Source organism: Haliotis rubra, unplaced genomic scaffold, assembly GCF_003918875.1.
Source record: "Haliotis rubra isolate DU_JTF1 unplaced genomic scaffold, ASM391887v1 Scf910, whole genome shotgun sequence".
Classification (NCBI taxonomy): Eukaryota; Metazoa; Mollusca; class Gastropoda; order Lepetellida; family Haliotidae; genus Haliotis; species Haliotis rubra.
In genome coordinates, this window is record NW_025767647.1 from 239,030 (window position 1) to 266,223 (window position 27,194).

Here is a 27,194-nt window from a genome sequence, read left to right on the forward strand (position 1 = left end):
CGGCTGATGAAACTACTGATGGATTGTATTATCCACTACCTAATGTCAATACATGGGGAATAACTGAAATGTTGGTATGTAACATCAATATTGCCATAGTATCAAGGGTTAACGAGTTTATCGACTGATGAAACTACTGATGGATTGTATTATCCACTACCTAATGTCAATACATGGGGAATAACTGAAATGTTGGTATATAACATCAATCCTGCCATAGTATCAAGGGTTAACGAGTTTATCGGCTGATGAAACTACTGATGGATTGTATTATCCACTACCTAATGTCAATACATGGGGAATAACTGAAATGTTGGTATATAACATCAATATTGCCATAGTATCAAGGGTTAACGAGTTTAATATTGATGAAACTACTGATGGATTGTATTATCCACTACCTAATGTCAATACATGGGGAATAACTGAAATGTTGGTATATAACATCAATATTGCCATAGTGTCAAGGGTTAACGAGTTTATTGGCTGATGAAACTACTGATGGATTGTATTATCCACTACCTAATGTCAATACATGGGGAATAACTGAAATGTTGGTATATAACATCAATATGCCATAGTATCAAGGGTTAACGAGTTTATCGGCTGATGAAACTACTGATGGATTGTATTATCCACTACTAATGTCTAATGTCAATACATCAATAATAACTGAAATGTTGGTATATAACATCAATACTGCCCAATGGTTTCATAGGACTTGAAACTACTGATGGAACATCAATGCCAATACATAGGTTAGCTTGAAATGTTGGTATATAACATCAATATTGCCATGGTGTCAAGGGTTAACGAGTATTATCGCACTGATGAAACTACTGATGGATTGTATTATCCACTACCTAATGTCATCAACATGCCATGATCATAGGTTAACTGTCAATATTGGCACTAATGGTGAACATAGTATCATGGTTTCAAGGGTTAACTTCAATATTGCCATAGCACTAATGGGGAACATCAATACTGCCATGGTTTCATAGGTTAACTTCAATATTGCCATAGCACTAATGGGGAACATCAATACTGCCATGGTTTCATAGGTTAACTTCAATATTGCCATAGCACTAATGGTAAACATTGGTACTGTCATGGTATCAAGTGCCATCATACTGATGGTTAACATCAGTATTGCCATAGCATTAAGTTAACATTGATGCTGCCATTGTATCAGTAGTTTTGATAGATAGAATGGAGGAAGAAGTACTAACGTAAGATGAACCCCTTTAAATGCATGTGTTTGTTTTTATCTATAATACACCTTGTTTGTAGAGGCATATAACGTTATTAATCCATTACAATATTCAGAGCGGTCACTTTATCCTATGACTGGTTTTCATCCAAGAAATGTATGAATTTTAACACTTAGTTTGTCAACCTCTGACTCGTGGTATGAAGAAAATGGTGAACATCTCAATACCTTCAGCACTTCTGGATTTGGTTATATCACTCAGTTTGATGTGGGAATAAAATAGAGAGCTGTGTTAAACCCAGCTGTATCACTCCATCGTCAACTGAACTCAATAAGTGTTGAATCCTGAATCTTCTATTTGTTGTTGCCAAAAACCTGTTCAACATACTGCTTTCTACCAACATGTTCATTAGGGCTGCAAAGATTCACCCAGACCTCGATTTGATTCGATTTTCGATATTGGACCCTCGATTCGATCATTTTCGATTCTTCATACATGTTAAACATCAGATTTCATTTAACTCTCAGATTCAGCATTTTTTAGTGTGAAATCCATCGTCAACTTGGTGATGTCTATTAACAACAGTTCTCATTGGATAATTAGCCTGGCGTCAACCAATCATGTTTTGCTTTATTTCAGCACCCGAAACTGCTTCGAGTTGAAGTCAAAATTAGGTTCTGGCTGTGTGGAAATAATTTAAATAGGTGTTCAAATATCTAACCAAAATAGTGATAATGAACATCGAAAATCAAAACTAAGGTGTCAGATTCGTTTTTCAATGAATCGTTGCAGTCTTAATGTTCATGCTGGCATACTTGTAAAGTTTTAAGCTACCCCAAATATCTGCCAAAAGATTTGTTCTGTTATTTCAGTGTTGCTTTGAAGATCAGTGAACATGTTTGTTGTGTTTCAGGTGAACAGATTGTAAACTGTTTCTAGTTTTTGTGTTTAGAAAGGATTTTCATCTCATTTGTTATTGATCAGGATTTTATTTCTGGTGCTGTTTACGTCTTTGTTGTAGCAGTTTCCTCTGTGCCTTAGTTTCCATGTGTACACTGGGATTTTATGTCACAAGCTGTTAATTATGTCAATTTATCATGTCAATCTACCCCAGAATAACTAAGAGGAATGTTTTCTCAGTTTATTCTCATATTTCTGGGAACTGACGTTTGTTGACATCAATGCAAGCAGGTCAACAGATATACCTAAGTTCGGTATAAATTTATTTTACTTAATATGTTAGATATTCTTATGCTGACAAATGGAATTGTGAAAGTGAACTGATATTTGATTAAAATACTCGGATTACTGTAGAGATATTGTCAGATTCGTAACAAAGCTTTTGAAGATTATGATCCAGGCCACTTGTACAAAGAACCTTAACACAAAGACTATCACTTTTCATACTTAAACACAGACTTAGATTTTTCTTTCTGATGTCAGTTTGTCAGGGTCCCCAGTTTGTTGTAAAAGACGAAAGGGCGAAGCGATAACAGCAGTGATGAATGCTACATTGAACCTTGATGTTGTGGATCAGTGCACACACTATCAACCACTGTTTGACCTACTAATTAGAAGTGCCGACTTGACAGTAAACATTTAAATGGATTTATAAATAGAACAGTTACTAGAATGCTTTTCTCATTGTTATTGAATTACGGTCATTCCTGAGTGCAATACGATTCTTCAATTTTTGAAATTGTGGAACAGTAATATATTTAATTGTAATTGTCTACTGCTATTACAATACAAAGCATACTATACCTCACCGTTTCACCCATGTAGACTTCATATTGACAGGGTTCATGATTATTCAGACACATTCATTGTAATTTTGACCAATGAAATGTATTTATTTAAACTGTATTACAAACTTGTGTCATACAGCCTGTTTGTGAATGCATTATATAAATTCCTTTAATATGATGTGTATTCAGTTTACAGAGATCTTCTCTACTTCTTGCTTACAGAGCAGTGAACTACCTTACTGCAATGTTCATTGTTGGCTTCGTGTTGCACATGGAAGTTTGTTCGTCCATCTTGTCCTCAAACAATCATTTAAAACCATGTTTATGAAAATTGTTTTCATGGATTTGAAGTGTCTAATTTTTTTTGTATCTTTAATTTAAAAAAAGACATGTTTTCTTGCTGTTTATACTAATCCTTTTATACTATAAGTAATTTGCAGTGTGATTCTAATCATCTATATGAACAATATTAAAGCAGGGTTTTACCTCCACTTACAAACATGGGGGTCCCAGGGACCTCTAATTATTAGTTTTAAGCGTCCTTGCTGGCATTACGAGAGTCCTATGAAGTAACGGTTTGGAGAACTGTATGTTTTGATAATTTCTTTAGAGTTTGGAATGAATCATTGATCATGTGGACTGATTGATGAAAAGATGCACGCAACTATCTGAAAGAAACTACCAAACACTTAGCACAAGTTGTAGATGATTGTTGGAGGACAAATGAAGTGTTTGTTTGTACACAGCAGTTTGTGTATGTGTGTCTAGGTAGTGTCACTCTACATGCAAATTATTTATTTCAACTACTGACATATGCATCAATGTAAACTTTCAACAGAAATAAATACATCATGTCTACACTCAAACCTGGAGTTGTCTTGTATTCCTTGGCAAGATTCTGGTCTGAAGGAAGGTCTCTCTCAGCTTCAGGGGTAAGCCTACCCTTAATGGGGATGCCTCACTTTTCAGATTTCCAGAATCCTGTTGTCATAGATTGGATTTGCAGGTTTACCTGGAGTATGTTTGGTGTCCCTGTACCATGTCCATGATGGAATCCTTATCCTGATATGCTGTTTAGAGCACCAAATCACCTGCTCTTGTTAGCGAAATTGGACATTTATGCACAGTGTTGCTACTTGTTTGTGTGCCTTCAGTGTAACCAAATTGTTTAACTTGAGTCGATTGCCTTACCAACAGCTACAAGTTTTGGGGACTGGTTTGATAAGATACTGTCCTGGAAACCTCACATTGACTATCTGATTCAGAAGTGCACTGAAGTCCTGAACCTTCTGAGAAGTATAGACACAGATCTTAAATAAGCACCCCTAATATTTTTGCAATGTTAGGTTTCAACATGTACATAAAAACTTCTTGTGGTGACCACGATGGAATAACATGAGATATTTCTGACTCGTATGATCCTTTGACTCATACAAAAACGACAAAATGATTGGAATCCAAGTTGATTTTATGATGATAATTGCTTATTTGGAAAAAAAACCACATTGATTTTCATACAAAACCATGTCAGTACATTTATGGCCTTGGAATGTTTAATGCTGAATCTATTGGTGAATGTGACATTCAAATGTCATTTTGCGCGTCTTACATGATTCAAGGTCAATACCGAGTGTAACCACCATGTGACTGTATGACAGCCAGCACTCTTCTCCTTATACTCTCTGTCAGCCTCCTGGTCCTCTTAAGAGTCAAGTCTATGCCATTCCTCGTATAAAGCAGCTTATTGGGCCAGGGTATGTACAGGAGGATCCCTTTGTTGCACACGATGACCAATCATGTCCCAGATATGCTCCAAGGGGTTAAGATCGGGGCTCATTAAATCGTGAGATATGTCAGGGAGTCCTTAACTAAGTTCTTTTCGTATATTTCCAGTACCAGTGGGGAGCCGACAGGAATTGTTTATTACTGCTATATAAATGGCCTCATTAGATCTCAACTTGATCTACATGTGCCACATAAAAAGCAAGACTAGATATTGTCCAGTCAAAAGCTGTACGATTATGTCTAAGAGCGTTCAGAACCACCAACCAGTGCTTTACAAGCAATTTGGGCAGGTTCTTCCTCACCGAGGCAGGACTTTTACCAAATCATTGAAATACATCTCTTTCAATTTCCCCAGTTCTTTCTCCAATACTCTTCCTATACAACTAGTAAGTAAGTATAGGGTTTGTAGCCTCAAGCTTGAATACCACTCTAACCATAGAGGAGATCACGTTTCTGTAGCTTACTCAGCTAGTAATTACTTCTTGTGAAGTGCAAGACACAGGTAGACTATTCACCTGAGGCCTGGTAAGTTGTTGTGGAGTTGTATCCTTTGAAGTGAAGCTTCATTGTCAGGAAGGGCACAGGTAAACTATTCACCTGAGGCCTGGTAAGTTGTTGTGTGGAGTTGTATCCTTTGAAGTGAAGTTTCATTCTCAGGAAGGGCACAGGTAAACTATTCACCTGAGGCCTGGTAAGTTGTTGTGTGGAGTTGTATCCTTTGAAGTGAAGTTTCATTCTCAGGAAGGGCACAGGTAAACTATTCACCTACGGCCTGGTAAGTTGTTGTGTGGAGTTGTATCTTTTGAAGTGAAGCTTCATTCTCAGGAAGGGCACAGGTAAACTATTCACATGAGGCCTGGTAGGTCGCTGTGTGAAGTTGTATCCTTTAAAGTGAAGCTTTATTTTCAGGAAGGGCACAGGTAGTCTATTCACCTGAGGCAGGTAAGTTGCTGTGCAGATGTACTTCTTTTGAGCACAAAAGAAATATGTGATCATGGGTTCTTATTGTCGTAATCCTGGTTCTCCAGAGGTGTACTTAAATCACTTTGATGTCTCCTATATATACATAAGCAGAGATATACCAAAGTCACTCACTCATCGCCAGGAACCAATACTGCCACCTGTCTTCACCACTCAGAAACACATGACAAAACACTAATGAAGCAGATATTAATTCAGATTTATTAAATAAACTTTCCAGACAAAGAATAGTCAACAACAGAGCTTATTAACTCAAGAATATCACAGATTGCATTCCTAGAACATTTTCAATTACTGGAGCAAATTAAGATTTCAAGTTTAAATCATGTTTGGAATGGGATGTGAATTCCTGGCTAAGATTCAATAGTACCACTTGTGTGATGTCATCGTTAGGTTGACATGGGTGTAACTGATCTGCTGAGAGAGATGTTTTGTTTAACGTCAGGAGACGTCACTATATATATATATAGATAGAAACACTCGTGACGAGTGATAAAAGAATCTAATGACAACTGGTAGTGAACAGCAGGCAATATCCTTTGGACAACTATTTCTTTTCGAGAAGCAAACAGCATTGAAGTACCTAGGACATTGAATATTAAAATAAATCAATAAGGCATTAATGGAAACAACATAAATACTATCTTCAGTTAAGGTCATCACTACCAGCTTTTTTACATGCTTAGTAATGTTGACCTCATACTGTGTCACTCCTGATACACTGCTTCCTGATGAAGATTTTGAGAATGATTACAAGCAACTAAAGGCCTAATATGACATTCGTAAGGAACATAACCGTCCCTGTTTACTGTCGATGGTCCCCAGAAAATATTGGTCCACTGTTCCCAGGATTCGCTGGACACGTTTCTGATGTAGTGACATACATTTCTGATGTAGTGATACCATACATATCTCTGCATTCAGTGAGTGAGAACGTTTTTATGCCGCTTTTAGCAATATTCCAGCAACATCATGGCAGGGGACACCAGAAATGGGCTTCACACATTGTACCCATGTAGGGAATGGAACCCGGGCTTTGGCATGATGAGCCAACACTTTAGCCACTACTGGGAATTCATGTATTTAGGCCCACGCAAAATTTAGCCCTAGGGCTAAAATACAGGATTTTCTCCATGGGCTTAAATATGGTTAAAATATTTCATCACAAGAACAGTGATTTTCCGTATTTAAGCCTAAAGCTGACAGCTGACAGCTGAACAGCCTATGTTCTAATCCTGACAAACTTACAGGACAGGGTGCAACTTTGTGTTGTCTTGTGGATCTAGGTTTTCAAGTAAACAAGCATCTGGTGCATCTAGGTTTTCATGTCAACAAGCATCTGGTGCAAGTAAAATCAAGGGCCTAGATTTTCAAAGCTCTCTTAGAGCTAAGATAGTCGTAAGTTAATGTTAATGTATGCCACTTACGATCATATTAACACTAGGAGAGCTTCGGAAACCTAAGTCAAGATCCTTAAATCAAGACTTGATACATGTATAGTGACACTGCCATGTTGTACTCCATCATCAAGTGATGGGATTTGAACCACAGACCTGACCTGAGGCTGGACACCTTGCCCACGTGACCAATAAGGTTAACATCATCAATAAGCTGTTGGCTTTGTGCTGCATTACCATTTGGATTGAATTCATGGCGTCTCATATCAAAATAAATTAAAAAGAAGAAATAAATATAAAAATTATTGATACAATTCTATGTGATGGAAATCCATCAACGTTGATCAAGAAGCAGATTTTAATCAGGGAAACAGCATAAAAAATTGTCCGAAATTTGCAGAAAAATTCTCTGACTCCAAGAGGGAAACAATAATTACTAAAGCAGCCCCCCTGGACTTCAGATCTGTATCATCCACATGTAATCACAGTGCTAAATGTGACTGCAGTATACAGGATGGCATGTAGACAAATATCTATTTCTTCATGCTCAGTATCAATAGCATCATTAGTCATAGATTTGCATGAACGCTGATTTTTCGGCTGGTCTGTTGTCTTGTTCCTCGTCAGTTTCTGAAAAATCACAGAAGTATCTTTATCACCATGGTAACCAGGACAGCATTGTGGAGCTGTATTTGTAGGGAAAATGGTTGTTCTTCCAGAAATATAATGTATAACGAGTGAGTGAGTTTTAGGTTTACGCAGCTTTTAGAAATATTCCAGCATTATCATGGCGGGGGACACCAGAAATGGGCTTCACACATTGTACTCATGTGGGGAATCGAACCCAGGTTGTCTATGTGACGACTGAACACTTTAACCACAAGGCTACCCCTATTGCCCCTATAATGTATAATCAATGTCCACTCATGCAGATAGCAAGGAATAACATGTCACAGTGTCAAGAGTACAGTACTCATGCAGTTAGGACAACCATTTTACTACCACACTGACTGCTATTTGTTATCTATTGTATATGCATCATTATCTCCGCTGGATAACAGTCAATGTACAACATTTCTACCAGGTACCCATTCACTGCTGGGTGAACACAGGCGTATTTGAGACAAAGTCATTTACTGGGTAAGACCTTGGACTGGACCCAGTATGATTAATACATTCTGGGAGGTAAGAGACAAGCCGGCTGTTTCTGTTCAGCTATTTACCTGCTGGTATGAGACAGAGCTCTGTGAGCAGCTGCATGGCCACAAGATCATCTCCAGTGGACAGACACAGTCCCACCTTCTCCACCTGCATCCTGGCTGTCTTCAGTGTTGGACCTGGACACAGGAATGTTACATGGGTTACATTGGGCAGTTACATGGTGGTACAGGGAAGTGTTGGACCTGGACACAAGAATGTTACATGGTTACATTGATCAGTTACACGGTGGTACAGGGCAGTGTTGGACCTGGACACAGGACTGTTATATGGTTACATTGGGCAGTTACATGGTGGTACAGGGCAGTGTTGGACCTGGACACAGGACTGTTACATTGTTACATCGGGCAGTTACATGGTGGTACAGGGCAGTGTTGGACCTGGACACAGGACTGTTACATGGTTACACTGGGCAGTTACACTGTGTTAAAGGGCAGTGTTGGACCTGGACACAGGAATGTTACATGAGTTACATTGGGCATTGTTGGACCTGGACACAGGAATGTTACATGGTGTTACAGGGCAGTGTTGGACCTGGACACAAGAATGTTACATGGTTACATTGGGCAGTGGTTACATGGTGTTACAGGGCAGTGTTGGACCTGGACACAGGAATGTTACATGGTTACACTGGGCAGTGGACCTGGACACAAGTATGTTACATGGTGTTAGAGGGCAGTGTTGGACCTGGACACAGGAATGTTACATGGTTACACTGGGCAGTTACATGGTGGTACAGGGCAGTGTTGGACCTGGACACAGGAATGTTACATGGTTACACTGGGCAGTTACATGGTGGTACAGGGCAGTGTTGGACCTGGACACAGGAATGTTACATGGTTACATTGGGCAAGTAGTTACACATTACAGGGCAGTGTTGGACCTGGACACAGGAATGTTACATGGTTACATTGGGCAGTGTGGACATGGTGTTACAGGGCAGTGTTGTGACCTGGACACAGGAATGTTACATGAAGTTACATTGGGCAGTGTTGGACCTGGACACAGGAATGTTACACGAGTTACAGGGCAACGTTGGACCTGGACACAAGTATGTTACATGGAGTTACAGGGCAGCATTGGACCTGGACACAGAAATGTTACATGGTGTTACAAGGCAGCGTTGGACCTGAACACAGGAATGTTACACAAGTTACATTGGGCAGTGTTGGACCTGGACACAACATGAATGTTACATGGGTGTAATGCTGCAAGCGGAATTTCAGGATGTTAAACCCTTCAGCTACTACTGCCCCTCCCATCAGGTAGGCAGGCAGACAGCTTTTACAGGATGAATCCTCAAAGGATGAGCCGGCAATGTACTGAAACACTCTTAATGGTGCTATATGCCCTACAACCTTCACTCAACCTCAAGATGTACACACACTTATAAGATGGTAGAACCAAAGCAAAGATGATCTTCCCTACCCTTAAGGAACGGGGCTTTGGATGAACGGAGTTTCTCCATGAAGGTTTGTAGGATGAAGCCCTTGGACTGCAGACATGGCAGCAGCGCCGGCAGATCTTCGGGGCACAGCATGTGCAGCATGTGGAAGATGGCCTCTATGATCTACATGATGGAGGGTGAGTGAGTGACAGGTATTTTACACCCATTTTAGTGTTGGTTTACTTGAACATCATATGAAAGAGTTCAATATGTTCATTCAACAATATGTAACTTTTATGATAAGATTGATATTTTATACCGGTACTTATTCTGACTCATGCTTATTGCTTATCTCCCTTCTCCTTTCGACAGTTAGGTGGAAACTTGAATCCTTTTCGATTCCCTGAAGCGATCGTAATATCACTCACCCATGAGTAGCCTCCCTTTTCCTTTTAAGTGTTTGTATACTTGAACATCATTTGAAAGAGTTCATTATATTTATTCAACAATAGAGGTAGTTAATTACTGAATATAGGTGGCAAGATTTCTGTAATTTTCAACTGTATTCCACATTTTTATATTTTAAGACACTGAATCTGCCAAAAGCCCAGAATATTTCTTTTTCAACCCACCCCACTTACAGTAGTTCACAGCTGACCAAAACTAATCAACATTTGAATGCTTCTGACCACCAGCACATCTTGGATCCCCTTTGGTCAGTTCAAGTGAATCAACATCCAGCTACCTGATCGGTCAGATTGTCCCTGTAGCGGAACTCTGCAAAGTCGGAGACATCCTCGGATGACCTGAGCGCCACGATGAGGCTCTCCCACACTGAGGCGTACAGTTCGGGCGAAGCCGTAGGCATTCCTCTCTCGGGAACAGAGAGAGCCAGGGCAGCATTGATGCGGACCTTGAAGTTCTTGCAGTCTTTCACCACAGAGGAGAGCGCCTGCATCACTTCAATCTACAAAACAACAGTGAGTTGTGAACAGTGGTCTGTTTACATCAAAGTGTGGCAGCTTCATCTAGGAAAAGGTCACCCAGGTCTCAGACTTTAACCCATTTACCACAGAGGAGAGAGCTTTCATCACTTCAATCTACAAAACAACAGTGAGTTGTGAACAGTGGTCTGTTTACATCTAAGCGAGACCGTTTCATGTGGGAGAAGAGCTGGACGTCATGCAGGTCCTAGACACCTGACACATTTACTGACACAACGCAGGTGTAGGCTTGTCAAACCTACAATTATCATCACCCTGAAAGATTTAGATTCAGGTTTCTGGTAAATGTTAGCCCGATAGTTGAAAGCATTGGAGATTCAAGGGGTCCCTAGATTCAAATAAAACCTCAAGGACACAAGGATCAGTTTCATTTTCTACAAACAGATAATTGTCTTACATGGCAGAAGCTCAGGGCAAAAACCTTAGTAGACAAACTTTACAACAAAATGAATTAAAAGAGAAGCTTAAGGACCTAAAAAACATCTTCATTGGGATAAATTATAGTTTAACTCTATGGGAAGAATACTGAAGATTCTGCACAAACACAAAACACACTTACTGTCCACTCAGCCTTGCCATGGGGCAGTAGGTTGTTCTTGAACATGTTGCTGATAGCGTAGCAGGCGTTCCACCTCACCTATGGGAGAACATCATACAATTATTGACTTCTAGTGAGATTGATCCAATGATTTATCGACCTTGGACATGTGATATTCACCGAGGCGAAGCGGTAAAGCTGTCATGTGACCAAGTTGGCCAATCAAAAGGGCGGAAATCTAGCCGTCATATAAAAACTGATGAAATGCTTGTGTTGGGTTTGACGCCACTTTGAACAGTATTCCAGTTAAATCACAGCTTATTGTACCTAACCGTCATTGGTATGAGTCTACCAAAACCCATCTCTGAGGTTCATATCACCCTTGAGGATTGTTCGTTGACGCTTTGTTGTTTAACACTGCACTCAGCAATATTCCAGCTATATGGCGGCAGTCTGTAAATAATCAAGTCCGGATCAGACAATCCAGTGATCAACACTATGAGCATCGATCTACACAACTGGGATATGATGACATGTGTCAACCAAGTCAGCCTGCCTGACCACCCGATGCTGTTTGTTGCCTCTTCCGACAAGCATGGGCTACTGAAGACCAATTTTATCGCGGATCTTCATGGGTATCACAAGTGTATGAAATGAGGCCCGTCCGACGGCCTGAACTGGCTAGATTTTGGCTAGATTTCTGATGCCCTAAATTTACAGCTACCCAGCCTGATGGTCTGGTAAAACTTGCAGATGTTTCATACATGTGAGTAAATTCACCATATCTTGATGTCTGGTCTGGCTTTAGCAATATTCCAGTTTGGGCTGATACCAGTAACATTTTGACATTGAGTGAGTGACTGAGTTTGGTTTTACCAACGCTTTAGCAATATTCCAGCAACATGGTGGTGGTTTAGTTTTACACAGCAATATTCCAGCTTTATGGGGCTTAACAATCGAAGTCTGGACCAGACAATCCAGTGATCAACAGCATGAGCATCAATCTGCGCAATTTGGAACCGATGACATGTGTCAACCAAGTCAGCGAGCCTGACCACCCGATCCCGTCAGTCGCCTCTTACGACAAGCATGGGTTACTGAAGGCACATTCTAACCCGGACCATCACGGGTGGTAACATTTTGAAGTTACCAGCCCTGATGTCAGGCTGGGTTTTTGGCATATTTCATACACTGGTATCACCCATAATGTGTGCAATAACCTGTACACAACTAGTGTAAACCAGTAACCCAGAGGGGGGGTGTAGGGGTATGCACACCCCCTTTTGTGCTGAAAGTTAGTTAAATGACCATTGAAACTCAGGTGAAAATGAAGTGTGCACCCCTCCTTTTCTCAATAGTGTGCACCCCACCTTTCTCAAAAAGCTGTCTCCGCCCCTGGTACCTACCTTCATCGTCCCCGACAGGATGTTCTTCACCAGAGCCTTCACACTCTCTCCAACTGCACTCACAAAGTTACTTTTACCTGCCCACAAAGAAAATGCATGGAAGAGTTTAAAAACGATTTTGACTGCAAATTACATAATGAGATACATCTGATTACATTGTGCTTAGATCATCAATTTTTCCATTACAACTGTAGCGATCATGCACTGTAACAAAGACTGGCCACTATCAAACCGTGTTGTCATTAGTTACAAGTCAAAACTGCATGATGACCTAGCATGAAAAGACACCAGATTTTTCAAGCCAAACCTGACACTAGTATGACACTCATGGGAAAGAGAAGGTGGTTTAAATTTCCCTTGTACCTCAAGCATGACTAATGATATCAAGCTGCACATTAAAAGGCCTTTATCATCACTGCAAGACTCATTGGTCAATATCCAAAGCACATAACTCTTAGGGCTGCGCAATATAACCGGTTTACCGGTATTTACATGAAAACGATACATATTGCGATACGCTGGTTGAAAACCGGTATTTTGGCTTGCATTTGGAAAACTTTCGTAACACTCGAAAATCTTCGGATATTTCCGTTTCATTTGTGCCAAATAATCTTCATATTTTTATTTTATCATGATTAAAAGTTGTTATTAAAGCTTAATCAAGCATAGTGATTTTGTTGTGTTTTTGCTCTATAAATCAAGCATTAACTCGCTTATAAGTAGTATTTTGTTTAAAAATACTTCAGGCAATATATTGCAATACATATCGCAATACATGCTTTCGCATCGCAATATATCGCAATATGAAAAATTCTGTGCAATACCCAACCCTAATAGCTCTTGCTCAGAGCATTACGTGACAGTAATTTGGGGAAGCTTACATATTAAGCAGCTACGGAAATCTTTAACAAGCCAGAGATCATGATCAGATCAGGATTTAGAAACAAGGGACACAACTCTGCACATTTCCTTACAAACTTAATCAAAAGTTGGCTGCAGTATTACCTAGACTTCTTTCTGTGAGATATCGCAGCAGGTTGCCGACTGCACGGACAGCGTTTGACTTGACTTTGTCAGTGTCCTGAGACGCCTTGGTTGCCACTGTGAGGAGCTTGAGCAGCAGCATGTCAGAGAACTCATCTACAAACTCCAGGTCACCACATTCCCTGTCAGTAGAAAGTTGTGAAAACGTTATCAGGGCAGTAACAGAGTGAATGATGTATACTTCATTATTACAATGACATACAACCCCGGGAGTTCTGCACCCACATGGGGAATGAAACCTGGGTCTTCCCTGTGACATATTTTTTTTTATTATTGTACAGCGCCAATATCCAGCTCAGCTGCTCAAAGGTGCTTGATTTACCTTCGATCATTGGATGTCAAACTCAACGGCACATCATATTATCAATCTCAACTCCCAGGGGATCATACAACTCTTGCAGCCACTAGGTGCACCGAGTTATTGCCGCTTTCTCATCCTAACGAGGTACCCATTCACAGCTGGGTGGACTAGGACATAGTCACAGTACTTTGTCCAAGTTTACTGCACAATGTCGTATGCAACTAGGTGTTTGCACATATTCATGTGGCCACCATCTGGTCATATACCAATGGATTTGTTGGTTCTTTTAAGTGCACAGGGTTATGTACTGTACACTAGGGGTTGTGACAACAATGAGAGTCTGCACAGCAAGTTGACTCCAAGGTTTTTACACCCGGTCACAGGTGGGCTTGATCATGGCACCTCAGGCTTGCTGGATCACTAGCCCAGTTCGCCTAGTTTAGGGTTTCACTTTCTCAGTACATTACAAATCTTTGTGCTTTTGTGGGGTTGTGGAAATTTTAAAAGTTAACAGAGTCTCCAAGCATTGGTCTCAATTCTAATGCTGCTAATATCTAGCAGAAACATATCCCCACACTTCCTCTTGACTCCTATCTGTTTGAATGGGTAGCCTCAATGTTTATTGCAATATATGTGGCCACATAATCTCTGCTTGGACACCCTCTTTAAGGTAAGACAAACATATTTCCCTACTCTTCCTTTGATCCCCATCTTTTTGAGTAGGCAGTTACCATGGTTACTAGTAACATGTGTTGCCACATAATCTGTTTGGATTGGGCTTGAAACACAAACATAAACCATATTTCCCCATTCTCTCTTTGATCCTCATCTATTTGAGTAGGCAGTTACCATGGTTACTTGCAAGATGTGCTGTCACAATATCTATTTGGACAGGAGGAGAAAACATGTTTCCACACTCTTCCTTTGATCCAGTCAATAAATAGTTCCATGACCATCTAAACATACATCTGACACAGAAATCTGGTCTGACCTGTTAAGGGCGAGGGCGTCACACATGTTGGCCATGGACCAGGCTGCCTTCATGCGGACGTTGACGCTCCAGTCCTCCATTGCTGTCAGGATGGCATTTGCAGCATCGGCGATGAAAGACACATCCTGTTGGACAGAAGGCAGTCAATAATGATTTGTACCACACTGATGAATGAGCTAGACACCTGCCTGTCTGATTGTGCATGGTGATTTATGAATTTTTAATTACTATGTATTCTCCTTTATACTCCACAGTGTGCATATAAACAGTGTATGAAATAAGCCAAAAACCAAGCCAGACATCAGGACATAACTTCTAAATGTTACCAGCCCAAAATGGATTTAACCAGAGCAGACACCAAGATATGCTGAATTTACTCATATGTATAGAACATCTAAAAACTTGTACCAGACAATCAGGCTGGATAGCTGTAAAGTCAGAAATCTAGCCCATCTTGGGTGGGCGGACGGGCCATATTTCATACACTGATATAAACAATGTATACATAGGGTATTTAAAGAAACAACCATCATCATGTTGGCCATTTTTTTCAAAGTACATGGCCCCTGTTGTTAACCTGACTGACTGACTGACTGACTGACTGACTGAGTTTGGTTTTACGCCGCTTTTAGCAATATTCCAGCAACATCACGGCGGGGAACACCAGAAATGGGCTTCACACATTGTACCCATAACCTGTTTGACATTTAGGGGATAAAACAAACACCAGTCATCTCCGGGTCATGTGTGTGCATAGGGTATCCATGTTAACTGCGGTAAAGTATCTCTGTGGGCTAGAACTGTAACAGTGGTACTCAGGTCCTCTTAAAAAAACCAATGGAGTACTTGTAGGGTTCGAGAGATTTATTCAAATGGAGTACTACAAGGTAGTCCAGATCTGCCCTCGTCTCAGGGATGCAGAGTCTCAGGGATGCAGACTGGAATGCCTCACAGATGTATTGTAATAAGCCAGTGTGTGTTCTAGTGCAGAGAATGTGCTCACAGATGTATTGTGATAAGCCCCCGTGTGTTCTAGTGCAGAGAATGTGCTCACAGATGTATTGTGATAAGCCCCTATGTGTTCTAGTGCAGAGAATGTGCTCACAGATGTATTGTGATAAGCCCCTATGTGTTCTAGTGCAGAGAATGTGCTCACAGATGTATTGTGATCAGCCCCTATGTGTTCTAGTGCAGAGAATGTGCTCACAGAAGACAAAAGAAATATGCTGACTGATCAGCTAAAGTTTGAATCCCTGACTCCACATGCGTGAAACGATCATATGCCCCGAGAGAACAAGACCCTGATCACAGGCCCATCCTGTGACTGACCGAGTGACAATAGCCATGAACCTATATACAATGAAAAGGCTAAACTATCCAAGCTTACCTATGGCGTTAGTAGATTTGTGCAAGTGCTGAAGTTAACACTTGTATTGAAGGAAATTTAATGGTAAATCTTTAGGTTTTGTACTATTTACTACATCTTGTACTATTTACACTGTACAATATATCTTACCTCCCTCAGACAGGGAAAGAGCACATAGACCCCCAGAGCTCTCACGGCGGCTGACTTGACCAGCTTGTCTTCTTCACAAGTTAACCCTAGGATCAGGGTGATGCACAGCACACGGCGGTCCATCTGAAACCAGATTCTGTAGGTGAATCATTCTATTTTCACATCCATTATCAAGAAATGATCACACAAATTAAAACATTAATGTCTGTCTTTCTATTAAAATTGCGGAATTGTGCCTATAAGTACATGAACCGTACAGAAGGTATAGTTTGTAGGCCACTGACCGGCAGATTGGAGAGGACGTCTGGGCCGATGTTGGAGATGCAGTCACAGGCGTTGGCGCGGACCTGGTTGTTCCTCTCCAGCTGCAGCATGGTGGGCAGCGGGCCGTTCAGCAGACATTCCCAGAACTCCTGGACCTGCCCCAGAAAATGGAGCCATGTAATATGTTCATCAGATGGCTCCCACTTACTCAGGTAATAACCAAGTCTTTACTTTTGTGGGGGATTCTGAGGATTCTCAAACTTGACTTTAAGTGTGTCTTATGGTGTATCGTGGTACTAAAGATTGAAGATCAAAATCCTGGTCAACTGATACAAATATAGAGATCATGTATGCCCTCATGATTGCTTCATTCATAGTTAATTTTCAGATGGGGTATAACTTATCAGAAGAACAGTGAGACAAAAATATACTTCCCATCAAAAGTTTAGACTCACTCAAAACACTCACTATATGTTATGTATATATATATAGTTACAACAAAGATTGATTTCTCCACTAACTTGAGGGAATCAACTGCAGACCATAAGCAGATGAATTGCACGAGGATTACGCATCAAATTGCTGAAAACATGTGCAAATATCGTACACGTGAACAGCTGCGTTTTGGTGTAAAGTTTTGTTAAGAATTTGCCAATTTTCATTGATTTGTATAATTTATTGAAGTCATGACAATAATCTTTTCAATGTTACAAATTTGTTTTACAATACATCAGTTCATGTGTAAACAGTACCTTTAAACAGTATGGAACATTTTGCAAAATATAGTGTAGAACAGTTGCCTGAAGTAAGTGGCTACATTTAGACCAGTGAGTCTAAACTTTTGATAGGAAGCATAGTTCAGATAACTCATACAATCAGCATGTAAACTGCCACATTGTTCCATCGGAGCATGCTAGTTTGTTCATTTGGTTGGTTGTTTGGAGTTTAATACTACACTCAGTAATGTTCCACCTATATGAAGTCAGACTATAAATAATAAAGTCTGGACCAAACAATCAAGTGATTGACATCATGAGCATTGATCTACACATCTGGGATTATATGACATTCAACAATTCTGACCATATGATCCAATGAGTTGACCCAAATGACAAGTGAAGATGAAGATGTAATGCAGAGGTATTACGGGATATGACAGCTAGCCTGACCACCTGGTGCCATAAGTTCCCTCTTACAACAAGCCTGAGTTGCTGAAGACCAATTCTATTTCTTATCTCCATCATGGGTATAGTGTGTTGCTGAAGATGTCATGTAAGAGGTATACCTGCTGCAGTGTGATGGTGGATGTTGCTGTGGATGTTGCTGTGGAGTCCGCAGCCTGCTTCTGGATGTCCTGCAGCATGGCCTGGGTCAGCTCGTCCAGCAACTACACATAGGTAGATGATCACATTGACAGGTAGATGATTACACTGACAGGTAGATGATTACATTGACAGGTAGATGATTACATTGACAGGTAGACACATAGGTAGATGATTACACTGACACAGAGGTAGATGATTACATTGACAGGTAGATGACTACATTGACAGGTAGATGATTACATTGACAGGTAGATGATTACATTGACAGGTAGATGACTACATTGACAGGTAGACACATAGGTAGATGATTACACTGACACAAAGGTAGATGATTACATTGACAGGTAGATGATTACATTGACAGGTAGATGATTACATTGACAGGTAGATGATTACATTGACACACAGGTAGATGATTACATTGACAGGTAGATGACTACATTGACAGGTAGATGATTACATTGACAGGTAGATGATTACATTGACACATACTATAGGTAGATGATTACACTGACACATAGATACTTCATTACACTGACACATAGAGACATTGTAGGCCAAGGATTAACAGTTTGTCCTTTCTTAAAACAAGACTCAACATCTTAAACCATTTCCTGTGATCAGTCTTCAGTTGGTCACATCATATTGGTCACAGTGTTCTGACAATGTGGAAGAGAAGTCCAAAGTGATGGTTGTCGATGCTCACTGCTTTGATAAAACCATGAATCTGGTGCGTACAAAACCAACGATCCATTATTGGGATTCAAACCCACGATAAGACGATCTTGATACACACCCAACACCATTGACACATGCATTGCAAGTCAACTGTTCTATTAGCAGAGAACATAACACAGATTGCTATTAGCAAATAAAAAATCTGGGGCTCCTTTCACGAAGTACCTTTACTAAGGTTAACCTTAACTCCTATTCTTTAACATTGCACCGAGGTTACCTTAGTGACTTACGATCACCTTAATGCTTTGTGAAAGGAGGCCCTGTTTTGCCTCGACAGTTTAGCTAATAACAGTTTACGTAGAAACACTAGATTCAACTGAAATGATACTGTAAGACATATTAGGACTGGTAGAGTAAACAATTTTAGACTTTGATTTGGGTTATCTTGGTTTTAATGTCTTCATGAGGGATAAATTATGTGAAGGTATTGATCAGTGTACCTTTGTTCCGTGAAGTTTAACTATAGGGTCTTTGTCCTTGAAGCAGGCCTGGATGAGGTCTTGAAGCAGTGCCACACTCTTCCTGCAACACAGGTACATGGTGAACAGTATCTCAACACTAACTTCCAAACTTCTGGGAATCAGTATGGAGTGGTACTAGTTGGATCGTTCTGTTTGACACAGCTACAGGTGCAGTTACTCATATAATGTTTGGAACACTTTATTATATTATTTTTATTGGATATTTATTTAGCGCACATATCCACGCACTAGTGCATGCTCAAGGCGCTGGTATTTTTCCCCCCCTCGATCATTGGATGTATATCTCAATGGCACATCTTATGATCAATCTGAACTCCCTGGGGACCATACAACTCTTGCAGCCACAAGATGCACCGAGTTATTGCAGCTTTCCCATCCTAACGAGGTACCCATTCACAGCTGGGTTGACTGCGACACATAGTCACAGTACTTTGTCCAAGTTTACTGCACGTTGCTGTACCCGCAACTAGGTGTTTGCATGTATTCATGTGGCCACCATCTGGTCATACACAAACTGATTCATGGGTTCTTTTAAGTGCACAGGGTTGTGTACTGTAAACCAGGGGTTGTGACAACACTGAAAGAGTCTGCACACAAAGTTGACTCCAAGGTTTTTACACCAGGTCACAAGTGGGCTGGATCCCAGCACCTAATGCTCAGTGGATCACTAGCCTGGCGCCTTAGCCAGCTAGCCCACCATGCCCCCACACTATGATGCACTGAGGTGAGGTGAAATGGGTACAAGGTCGTTGCACTTGTATAGCAAAGTTCATGTCTGAATGGGGCTGCTTGCGCTGGTTTTATGCTGCAGTTTAACATGGATATCAAACTCAGTCTGTAAACCAACCAGTACCTGTTTTATCCCCTGAGTTAAGACGGACTTAAGTCTTAGATTAAGGACATGGGTATCCGTTCAGGGGGAGATAACTCACATTTCAAATCTCTAAAGTATGTTGCAGACGTAGAATAGCAACAGTACAGGGTCCTCTAATAAATTTCAAAGGGCAATTCTGTCAATGCAGCATATGACACTTGAGATCTGGTGCAAGAATCCAGGTTGGGTCTGAGAGGCAGGTATGAGTCAATTTTGTTGTAACTTTCACTGGGCGATGGGTAGTCTAGTGGTAGAATTGTGGCAGAATAGTTCTGAAACCAGCACAAAACCATATCTACTCACTCACTACTATCCAAACTGGGCGATGGGGTAGTCTAATGGTTACAGCAGTCGCTTCATTCCATGATATGGCTAGAATAGTGCTAAACACAGCATAAAAACCAAACCTACTTATTCACTTTTACAGTATCTGGGTTGTGGGGTAGTCTAGTGGTTACAGGAGTCGCTCAGTATTGGAACATTTCTTAAAACAATCAAAACTCACTCACTAATAACCTAATTACCTGATTATTGGAAAGTATCCGTTAGTGAGATTGGCAAGGACCTGAAGAGACTCCAGACGAACTGGCAGTGGTTCAAAAGACACGCTGGCGTCCCTCCAGTTGCTGGAGTTGTCTCCCTGTGGCTGCGGCATCACGTTCCGGATGCAGAGCTTGATGATCCACGACGTGTCATTTGCAAAGGCCTGCAGAGTCTGATCTGAAAATACTGGTGTCTGGATACCTGGTGTTGCAGCCAAGGCAGGGGTGTTCAGACCTGAGCTTTGACCTGAACTCTGACCCAGGATTTGATTGGCTGAGTCGGTCGTTGAGATACTACTGAAACCGGAATCAGTTGATTTGTCGTCTGGTTTCTGGGACAGAGCAGACTCTGTGGGGTAGATCCTGGTGCTGACCGGTGGGGTGGACGGCTGGACTATGTGACACACCTCCATGAGAGGGGGCTGGATACTGACCACGGACCCAAGGCAGGTCAGGCAGGCAACTCGCACGTTCGGGTCTGAAAATGCAGGTACAGAAGGAGTGATAAGACGTGACTCATACTGACACTTCTACCAAACCTACCCTACAGCTGAGATTGGTGCTAGTACCTACCTCTATGCTGGGATGACAATGGGTATGAGTGAAAAAGGAGGAAAATGAGCAAGGGTCGTATGGGCTGCAGATCCCCATGCCAGGTCCAAGGCAGACAATTCACAAGAATGACACCAAAATCTCATACCTTTCTATGTCACAATAGAAAAAGTGGCCGGTAAAGTTTATGTAGATATACTAAAATCCACTGACACATCAAAATAGTAGCTTGTGCCTCTATGTTCAAGAAAGTAGCTGATACCTGTCTTAATGGATGAAAAAGAGGCAAATACCTACCTCTGTGGTCGAGGGATGGGCAAGTACCAACCTCTGTGGTCGAGGGAGGGGCTAGTACCTACCTCTGTGGTTGAGGGATGGGCAAGTACCTACCTCTGTAGTTGAGGGATGGGCAAGCACCTACCTCTGTGGTCGAGGGAGGGACAAGTACCTCTGTGGTCGAGGGAGGGGCAAGTACCTACCTCTGTGGTCGAGGGAGGGACAAGTACCTACCTCTGTGGTCGAGGGATAGGCAAGCACCTACCTCTGTGGTCGAGGGAGGGACAAGTACCTACCTCTGTGGTCGAGGGAGGGGCAAGCACCTACCTCTGTGATAGAGGGATGGGCAAGCACCTACCTCTGTGGTCGAGGGAGGGGCAAGCACCTACCTCTGTGGTCGAGGGAGGGGCAAGCACCTACCTCTGTGGTCGAGGGAGGGGAAAGCACCTACCTCTGTGGTCGAGGGAGGGGCAAGCACCTACCTCTGTGGTCGAGGGAGGGGCAAGCACCTACCTCTGTGGTCGAGGGAGGGGCAAGCACCTACCTCTGTGGTCGAAGGAGGGGCAAGTACCTACCTCTGTGGTCATGGGAGGGGCAAGTACCTACCTCTGTGGTTGAGGAAATGGCGTATCTGTTTGACAACCCTGGTCAAAAGTCCGGGATGAAGCCTGTGATAGGGAACATTCATCACCAGTGTGCCCAAACACTAGAAGGAAAAAAAATAATGTCACAAGCAACACTTTCAGGTTTATGTAAAAAATAAGGGATGCAGTGACACCATGACTTCACCTTCACTTTACTCTTTACTTCAGTCTCTCAAAGATAGTCTTTATGTCATTTGACTTTCACCACCAACAACCAAATTTTGATCAACATATTTGTGACTTTTGTTGAGAGTGTGATTGAGTTCAGTTTTACGACACTTTCAGCAATATTCCAACATTATCATAGTGGGGGACACCAGAAATGGGCTTCACACATTATACCCAAGTGGGGAATCGAACTCAGGACTTATTTTGATATTTAAAATACTATGTGTGTGCTTGCATTTTTTTTTGTGTGAGAGTGGATGCCAACATGTGTATCCACTGATTTATGTTGATCAAAGATCCACTTCATCTGGTACATCGACAAGCCAGCAACAAGCTGGAGCCTAAACATTTGACTTAAACAGCCTCTGATGACAAGCATAAGATGCAAAAGGTGGCGACCAAGGATCCTCTATAGATAGGATGCAGTGGACAGATACAATGCATTCTCCAAGTGCTAAGAGTTGGTTGGTTTGTTGTTTAATGCTGCACCCAGTAATATTCCAGCTATATGGCAGCGGTCTGTAAATAATTGAGTCTGGACCAGACAACCCAGTGATCAACAGCATGAGCATCGATCTATGCGACTAGGATACAATGACATGTGTCAACCAAGTCAGCGAGCCTGACCACCCGTTAGTCGCCTCTTACAACATGCATGGGTTGCTGAAGACCAATTCTAACCCGGATCTTCATGGGTCCGAGGGGTAAGAGATGATTGGAGTACAGACAGTGTTTAATTCGAACCTTGATGAGTTGAGTGAGAGCCAGAGGGAAGTTCTCGGCAACCAGGGCCAGCAGCAGACATCTGTGGAGTTCCTTGATCATGGAGCCGAGGACGGCGGAGAAAGGCACGAACGCTGTTCTCACTTGATAACTGTATATGTTAGCAGTCATGTTATCATTATCAAGCTATTCAAATAAACAGGGTTCCATAGTAATATAAGTCATCTAAGTTAATAAAGTCTATTACAATTAAGTCAAGCAATTCACTTATTAACCTAGTTATTAATTAGTTAAGAGCAACTAATGAAGCGTGATTTGTGTATGCTCAGTATAATGGGTGTGTGTATGACGGTTTAACAGTTAAACCTTACTTTTCTTCAGCCTGGGCCAGGAAGGCTCGTGTTCTGTCTACCAGAGCCGTCAGAGCCGATAGCGCTCCCATCCGGCACTGAAACAATCATGAGACAGCTGATACATTAGATACCATATACCTTTACCCAAGAAATGGTAGTCTCTATCTGATCATAGATAATTCCAAGTGACCAAGCAACTGTACACACATGTCTATAATACACCACACATAAATGCATTCAGTTTCACCACTTAGATAAAAAGGAGGGTCCACAGTCAAAAAAATGCAGCAGTCAGTTTCAAACGTATTGAAGTTAAAGATTGATGCCAGTTCTTACCATGGGTGAAGGGTCCTTGAGGATGGAAGTGAAGAGAGTTTGATTCTGGGGAGAGTTACCTGCCCCTGCCGTGTCAGGAATGAAGGATGACCAGTAACCAAAAATGATTTTCTTGTCTAAATTCTGTAAAAGCAACATGATTTAAAACTTATTCTATGTCTGTAACAGGCTTTACGTGAATATATAAGGACAAAGTTTCAAGTAACGAATTTCCTCTAATAAGAGCCTAACGCTTATTTTTTCAACAGCGTTCCAGACCCGGCTCTCATCAGAGGCCCATCGCTTCAGCGCTTACTGGGTCTAATTACCTAATTGTTAGCTAGCTGCTTTACCCCCGGCGAGTATTAGAGGCCAAGTGCTTAATTGAGGAAATACGGTAATTGGATTTTCCTACTCATCCAAAAATAAACTGCATCACCCTATAAGATGTTCAGAAGACAAAGAGACAACTTCAGTATAATGTAATGAATTTCAAAAGCTTCAATTTTTTCTCAGCAGTTTAGTCAGGGTCAGCTTTCTGTCTACTTTGTCTGCTGTCAGACTGAGGCTGAGGTAGCTGTGTTGGTATGTGCATCACAGTTTTGCGCCGCTTTTAGCAATATTCCAGCAATTTACGGCGGGGGGACACCAGGAATGGGCTTAACACATTGTACCCATATGTGGATTCAAACCCGGTCTTCGGCCTGACAGACTGACTTTTTAACCATTATGCTACCCCACCTCCCCCTCAGGACAAGGAACTCAGCATAGCATAGCTGTGAAATTAGAGCAATATGTAATTTTTGGAGTAAAATTGATATTTTATACTTATCCTGACTCATGCTCTTTTGCTTGTCTTCTTCTTCTTGCGAACACAGTGGAACACTTGTATCTCCTTAATTGAAGCTCCCTTCAATGTAAAATCACTAATTGGTACTCACCACGAGTTGCTCCCCTTTGCCCCTCTGGCGGGAACAGGTGTCGCCACCCTCTGGCCATGTGCTTCACTCTCTCCTGATTTTGCGAGCCAAACACTTGAATTTACAGGGAAATCCAAAGTGTTATGTGGGGAGGATGGGAGGGCTGACCTCATGAGTCAGGATAAGTATAAAATATCAATTTTACTCCAAAAATTACATATTTTTCCTTATCCTGACTCACGCTCTTTTGCTTGTAGAATCCTACGGAAACGGAGGTGGGAGTAATAGAATACTTTGGATTTATAATTAGTGATTTTGTATAGATATAACTGTAATAGCCCCTACGGGAACTTCATGAAGGCGTAGACTTAGGATATTTCCTGTATTAAAAAACCATAGGTTATATAATGCCATAATTGGGGTATTACATTAATAATATATTGAAAAATACACATATATATATATATATAAGTGACTCTGATAGAGGCACAGTATAACTGAACATAACATCAGTATAAGCTTAAGGCTGAGTAACTTAAGCTAAGTATATACATAGCCCTAGAACTCCGTAGAGTTATAAGCTAGATAAAGTATGTATATAATACATATTAATCTTGTGAGGGTAACAGTTAACGCCTACGAGGGACTATCAGTTGCTGAGCGAGGACCAATGGGCCGAAATGGTGAATGCCAGAGACATCCTCGGTGGTGATGTCTCTCAGGTAGTGATTAGCAAACACCATGTTAGATTTCCAATAGCATCCTTCCATAATTGTGTTCAATGAGCAGTTACCGTGTAGGGCGAGGGTGGAAGCCAGTGCCCTGATCTCAAGCGGATTTGATGCTGTTGGTGGGTCCAAGCCTGCTGCCTTGTAGGCACGGAGTATGACAGTCCTTATCCAAATAGATATGGTGGTACGAGACACTTCTGTTTGAGTCGTTGGCGATAAGGGGATGAATAAACGTTTGAGAAATCTTCGCCTTGTTTTGGATTGTCGTAAATAAACTTTGAGAGCTCTGACTGGACACAGTGATAAGTCTTGTGTATCTTGTGATCCGAGAATAGAGGATAGCGCCGCGACATGGAATAACCTGTCTGGTTGACCTGGTAGTTGATTTTTAGCGATGAAACCCCAACTTAATCCCAGGTGCGCTGTGTTTTGATTGTCATCAAACTGTATCCTTTCGTAATCTAGAGCGTGAATTTCGGACATTCTTGCAGCCGTGGCTAGAGATAGCAGAAATAGTGTTTTCTGTGAGAGAAATTCAAAAGTTGTTGATTCCAAAGGTTCATAAGCCTCACTAGTGAGGTGTTGTAACACTATATTCAGATCCCAAGCTGGGGCGTGGAACTTCCGCTTTTGGTCCTCCAATCGGAAAGCACGTAGTAAGGCCAGTAACTCTGGAGATTTTGTCAACTTGACACCCGATCTCATGGTGATCACAGAACTAAGAGCGGCAAGATATGTTGATATCGTCGAACCTTTTAAATGTTTGTTTTGGCGAAGGTAACACAAATAGTCTACCACTTGAGGATGTGAAGCATCTCTCGCTGTAAATCCTTTATTTGCTGCATAATTTTCGAAACTGTGCCACTTGTCGTCGTACAAGTTACGAGTCGAGTAACGTAAGGCAAGCGTAACCGCTTTTGCCACCCTGGCAGAATATCCTCTCTTGCTTAAACACATTTGTATACAGTCCATACGTGTAGTTGGAACACTTCTGGGTTTCCGTGCACCTGTTTGGTGTGTGGATGTATTAACAGGTTTGAGCGCTTGGGTAGCTCTAGTGCCGGTTGACCGATTTCTTGAATTAGGATGGGAAACCACGTTCTGGCCGGCCAGTAGGGCGCGACCAAAGTGAGTTGTAGGCTCTGTGTTTGTCTGATTTTCTGTAACACTTGAGGCATTATTGCTGGCGGCGGAAACGCGTACGCATTGAGGCCTTCCCAGGATAAGCTTAGAGCGTCCGTTGCCCAAGCTTGAGGGTCTGGGACTGGTGACACGAATGTCGGTAGCTGATTGTTGAATCGTGTGCTTAATAGATCTATTAGCGGTAGCCCTAATTGCTTGATTATCTGTGCAAATATTACCGTGTTGATCATCCACTCTGTCGGTGATGGTAGATGAGGCCGAGAGAGCGTCTGCTAGTACATTTCTGGCTCCGGGAATGTGAACTGCTCTGACATGTAGATTTAGATCTTGGGTTAGATCGAACAGTTGAAAGCTTAAGTTCAAAAGGTTCAGTGATCTCGTTGAGCCTTGCTTGTTCACGTAGAACGCCACTGTCGAATTGTCGGTATGGATCATTAGGTGCGCATTTTGTAGAAAAGTGCTCCAATGCAGAATGGCGTTGATTACAGCTTTCATCTCTAGGGTGTTTATATGGAGTTTGCTTTCTTGCTGATTCCATAATCCTGATGTCGTCTGGTTGGCGAGATGAGCTCCCCAACCTTGGAGTGACGCGTCTACATATAGATGGGTTTTGA

At 41.6% G+C, this 27,194-nt stretch overlaps 1 protein-coding gene across 1 annotated transcript in view; it reads right to left on the reverse strand.

The window, feature by feature from the left end:
- Positions 1-5,909: 5,909 nt before the first annotated feature.
- The window catches only part of LOC124264158 (HEAT repeat-containing protein 6-like), a 35,838-nt gene continuing 14,553 nt past the window's right edge, over positions 5,910-27,194 (reverse strand). The window contains 17 exon segments of the mRNA XM_046698894.1: positions 5,910-7,755; positions 8,349-8,462; positions 9,772-9,913; positions 10,476-10,697; positions 11,294-11,371; positions 12,679-12,755; positions 13,684-13,844; positions 15,015-15,139; positions 16,531-16,653; positions 16,815-16,949; positions 18,080-18,181; positions 19,298-19,379; positions 20,738-21,233; positions 22,190-22,289; positions 23,140-23,269; positions 23,490-23,566; positions 23,808-23,930. Of these exon segments, the coding sequence (XP_046554850.1) occupies positions 7,691-7,755; positions 8,349-8,462; positions 9,772-9,913; positions 10,476-10,697; positions 11,294-11,371; positions 12,679-12,755; positions 13,684-13,844; positions 15,015-15,139; positions 16,531-16,653; positions 16,815-16,949; positions 18,080-18,181; positions 19,298-19,379; positions 20,738-21,233; positions 22,190-22,289; positions 23,140-23,269; positions 23,490-23,566; positions 23,808-23,930 (2,352 nt within the window). The 3' untranslated portion in view covers positions 5,910-7,690.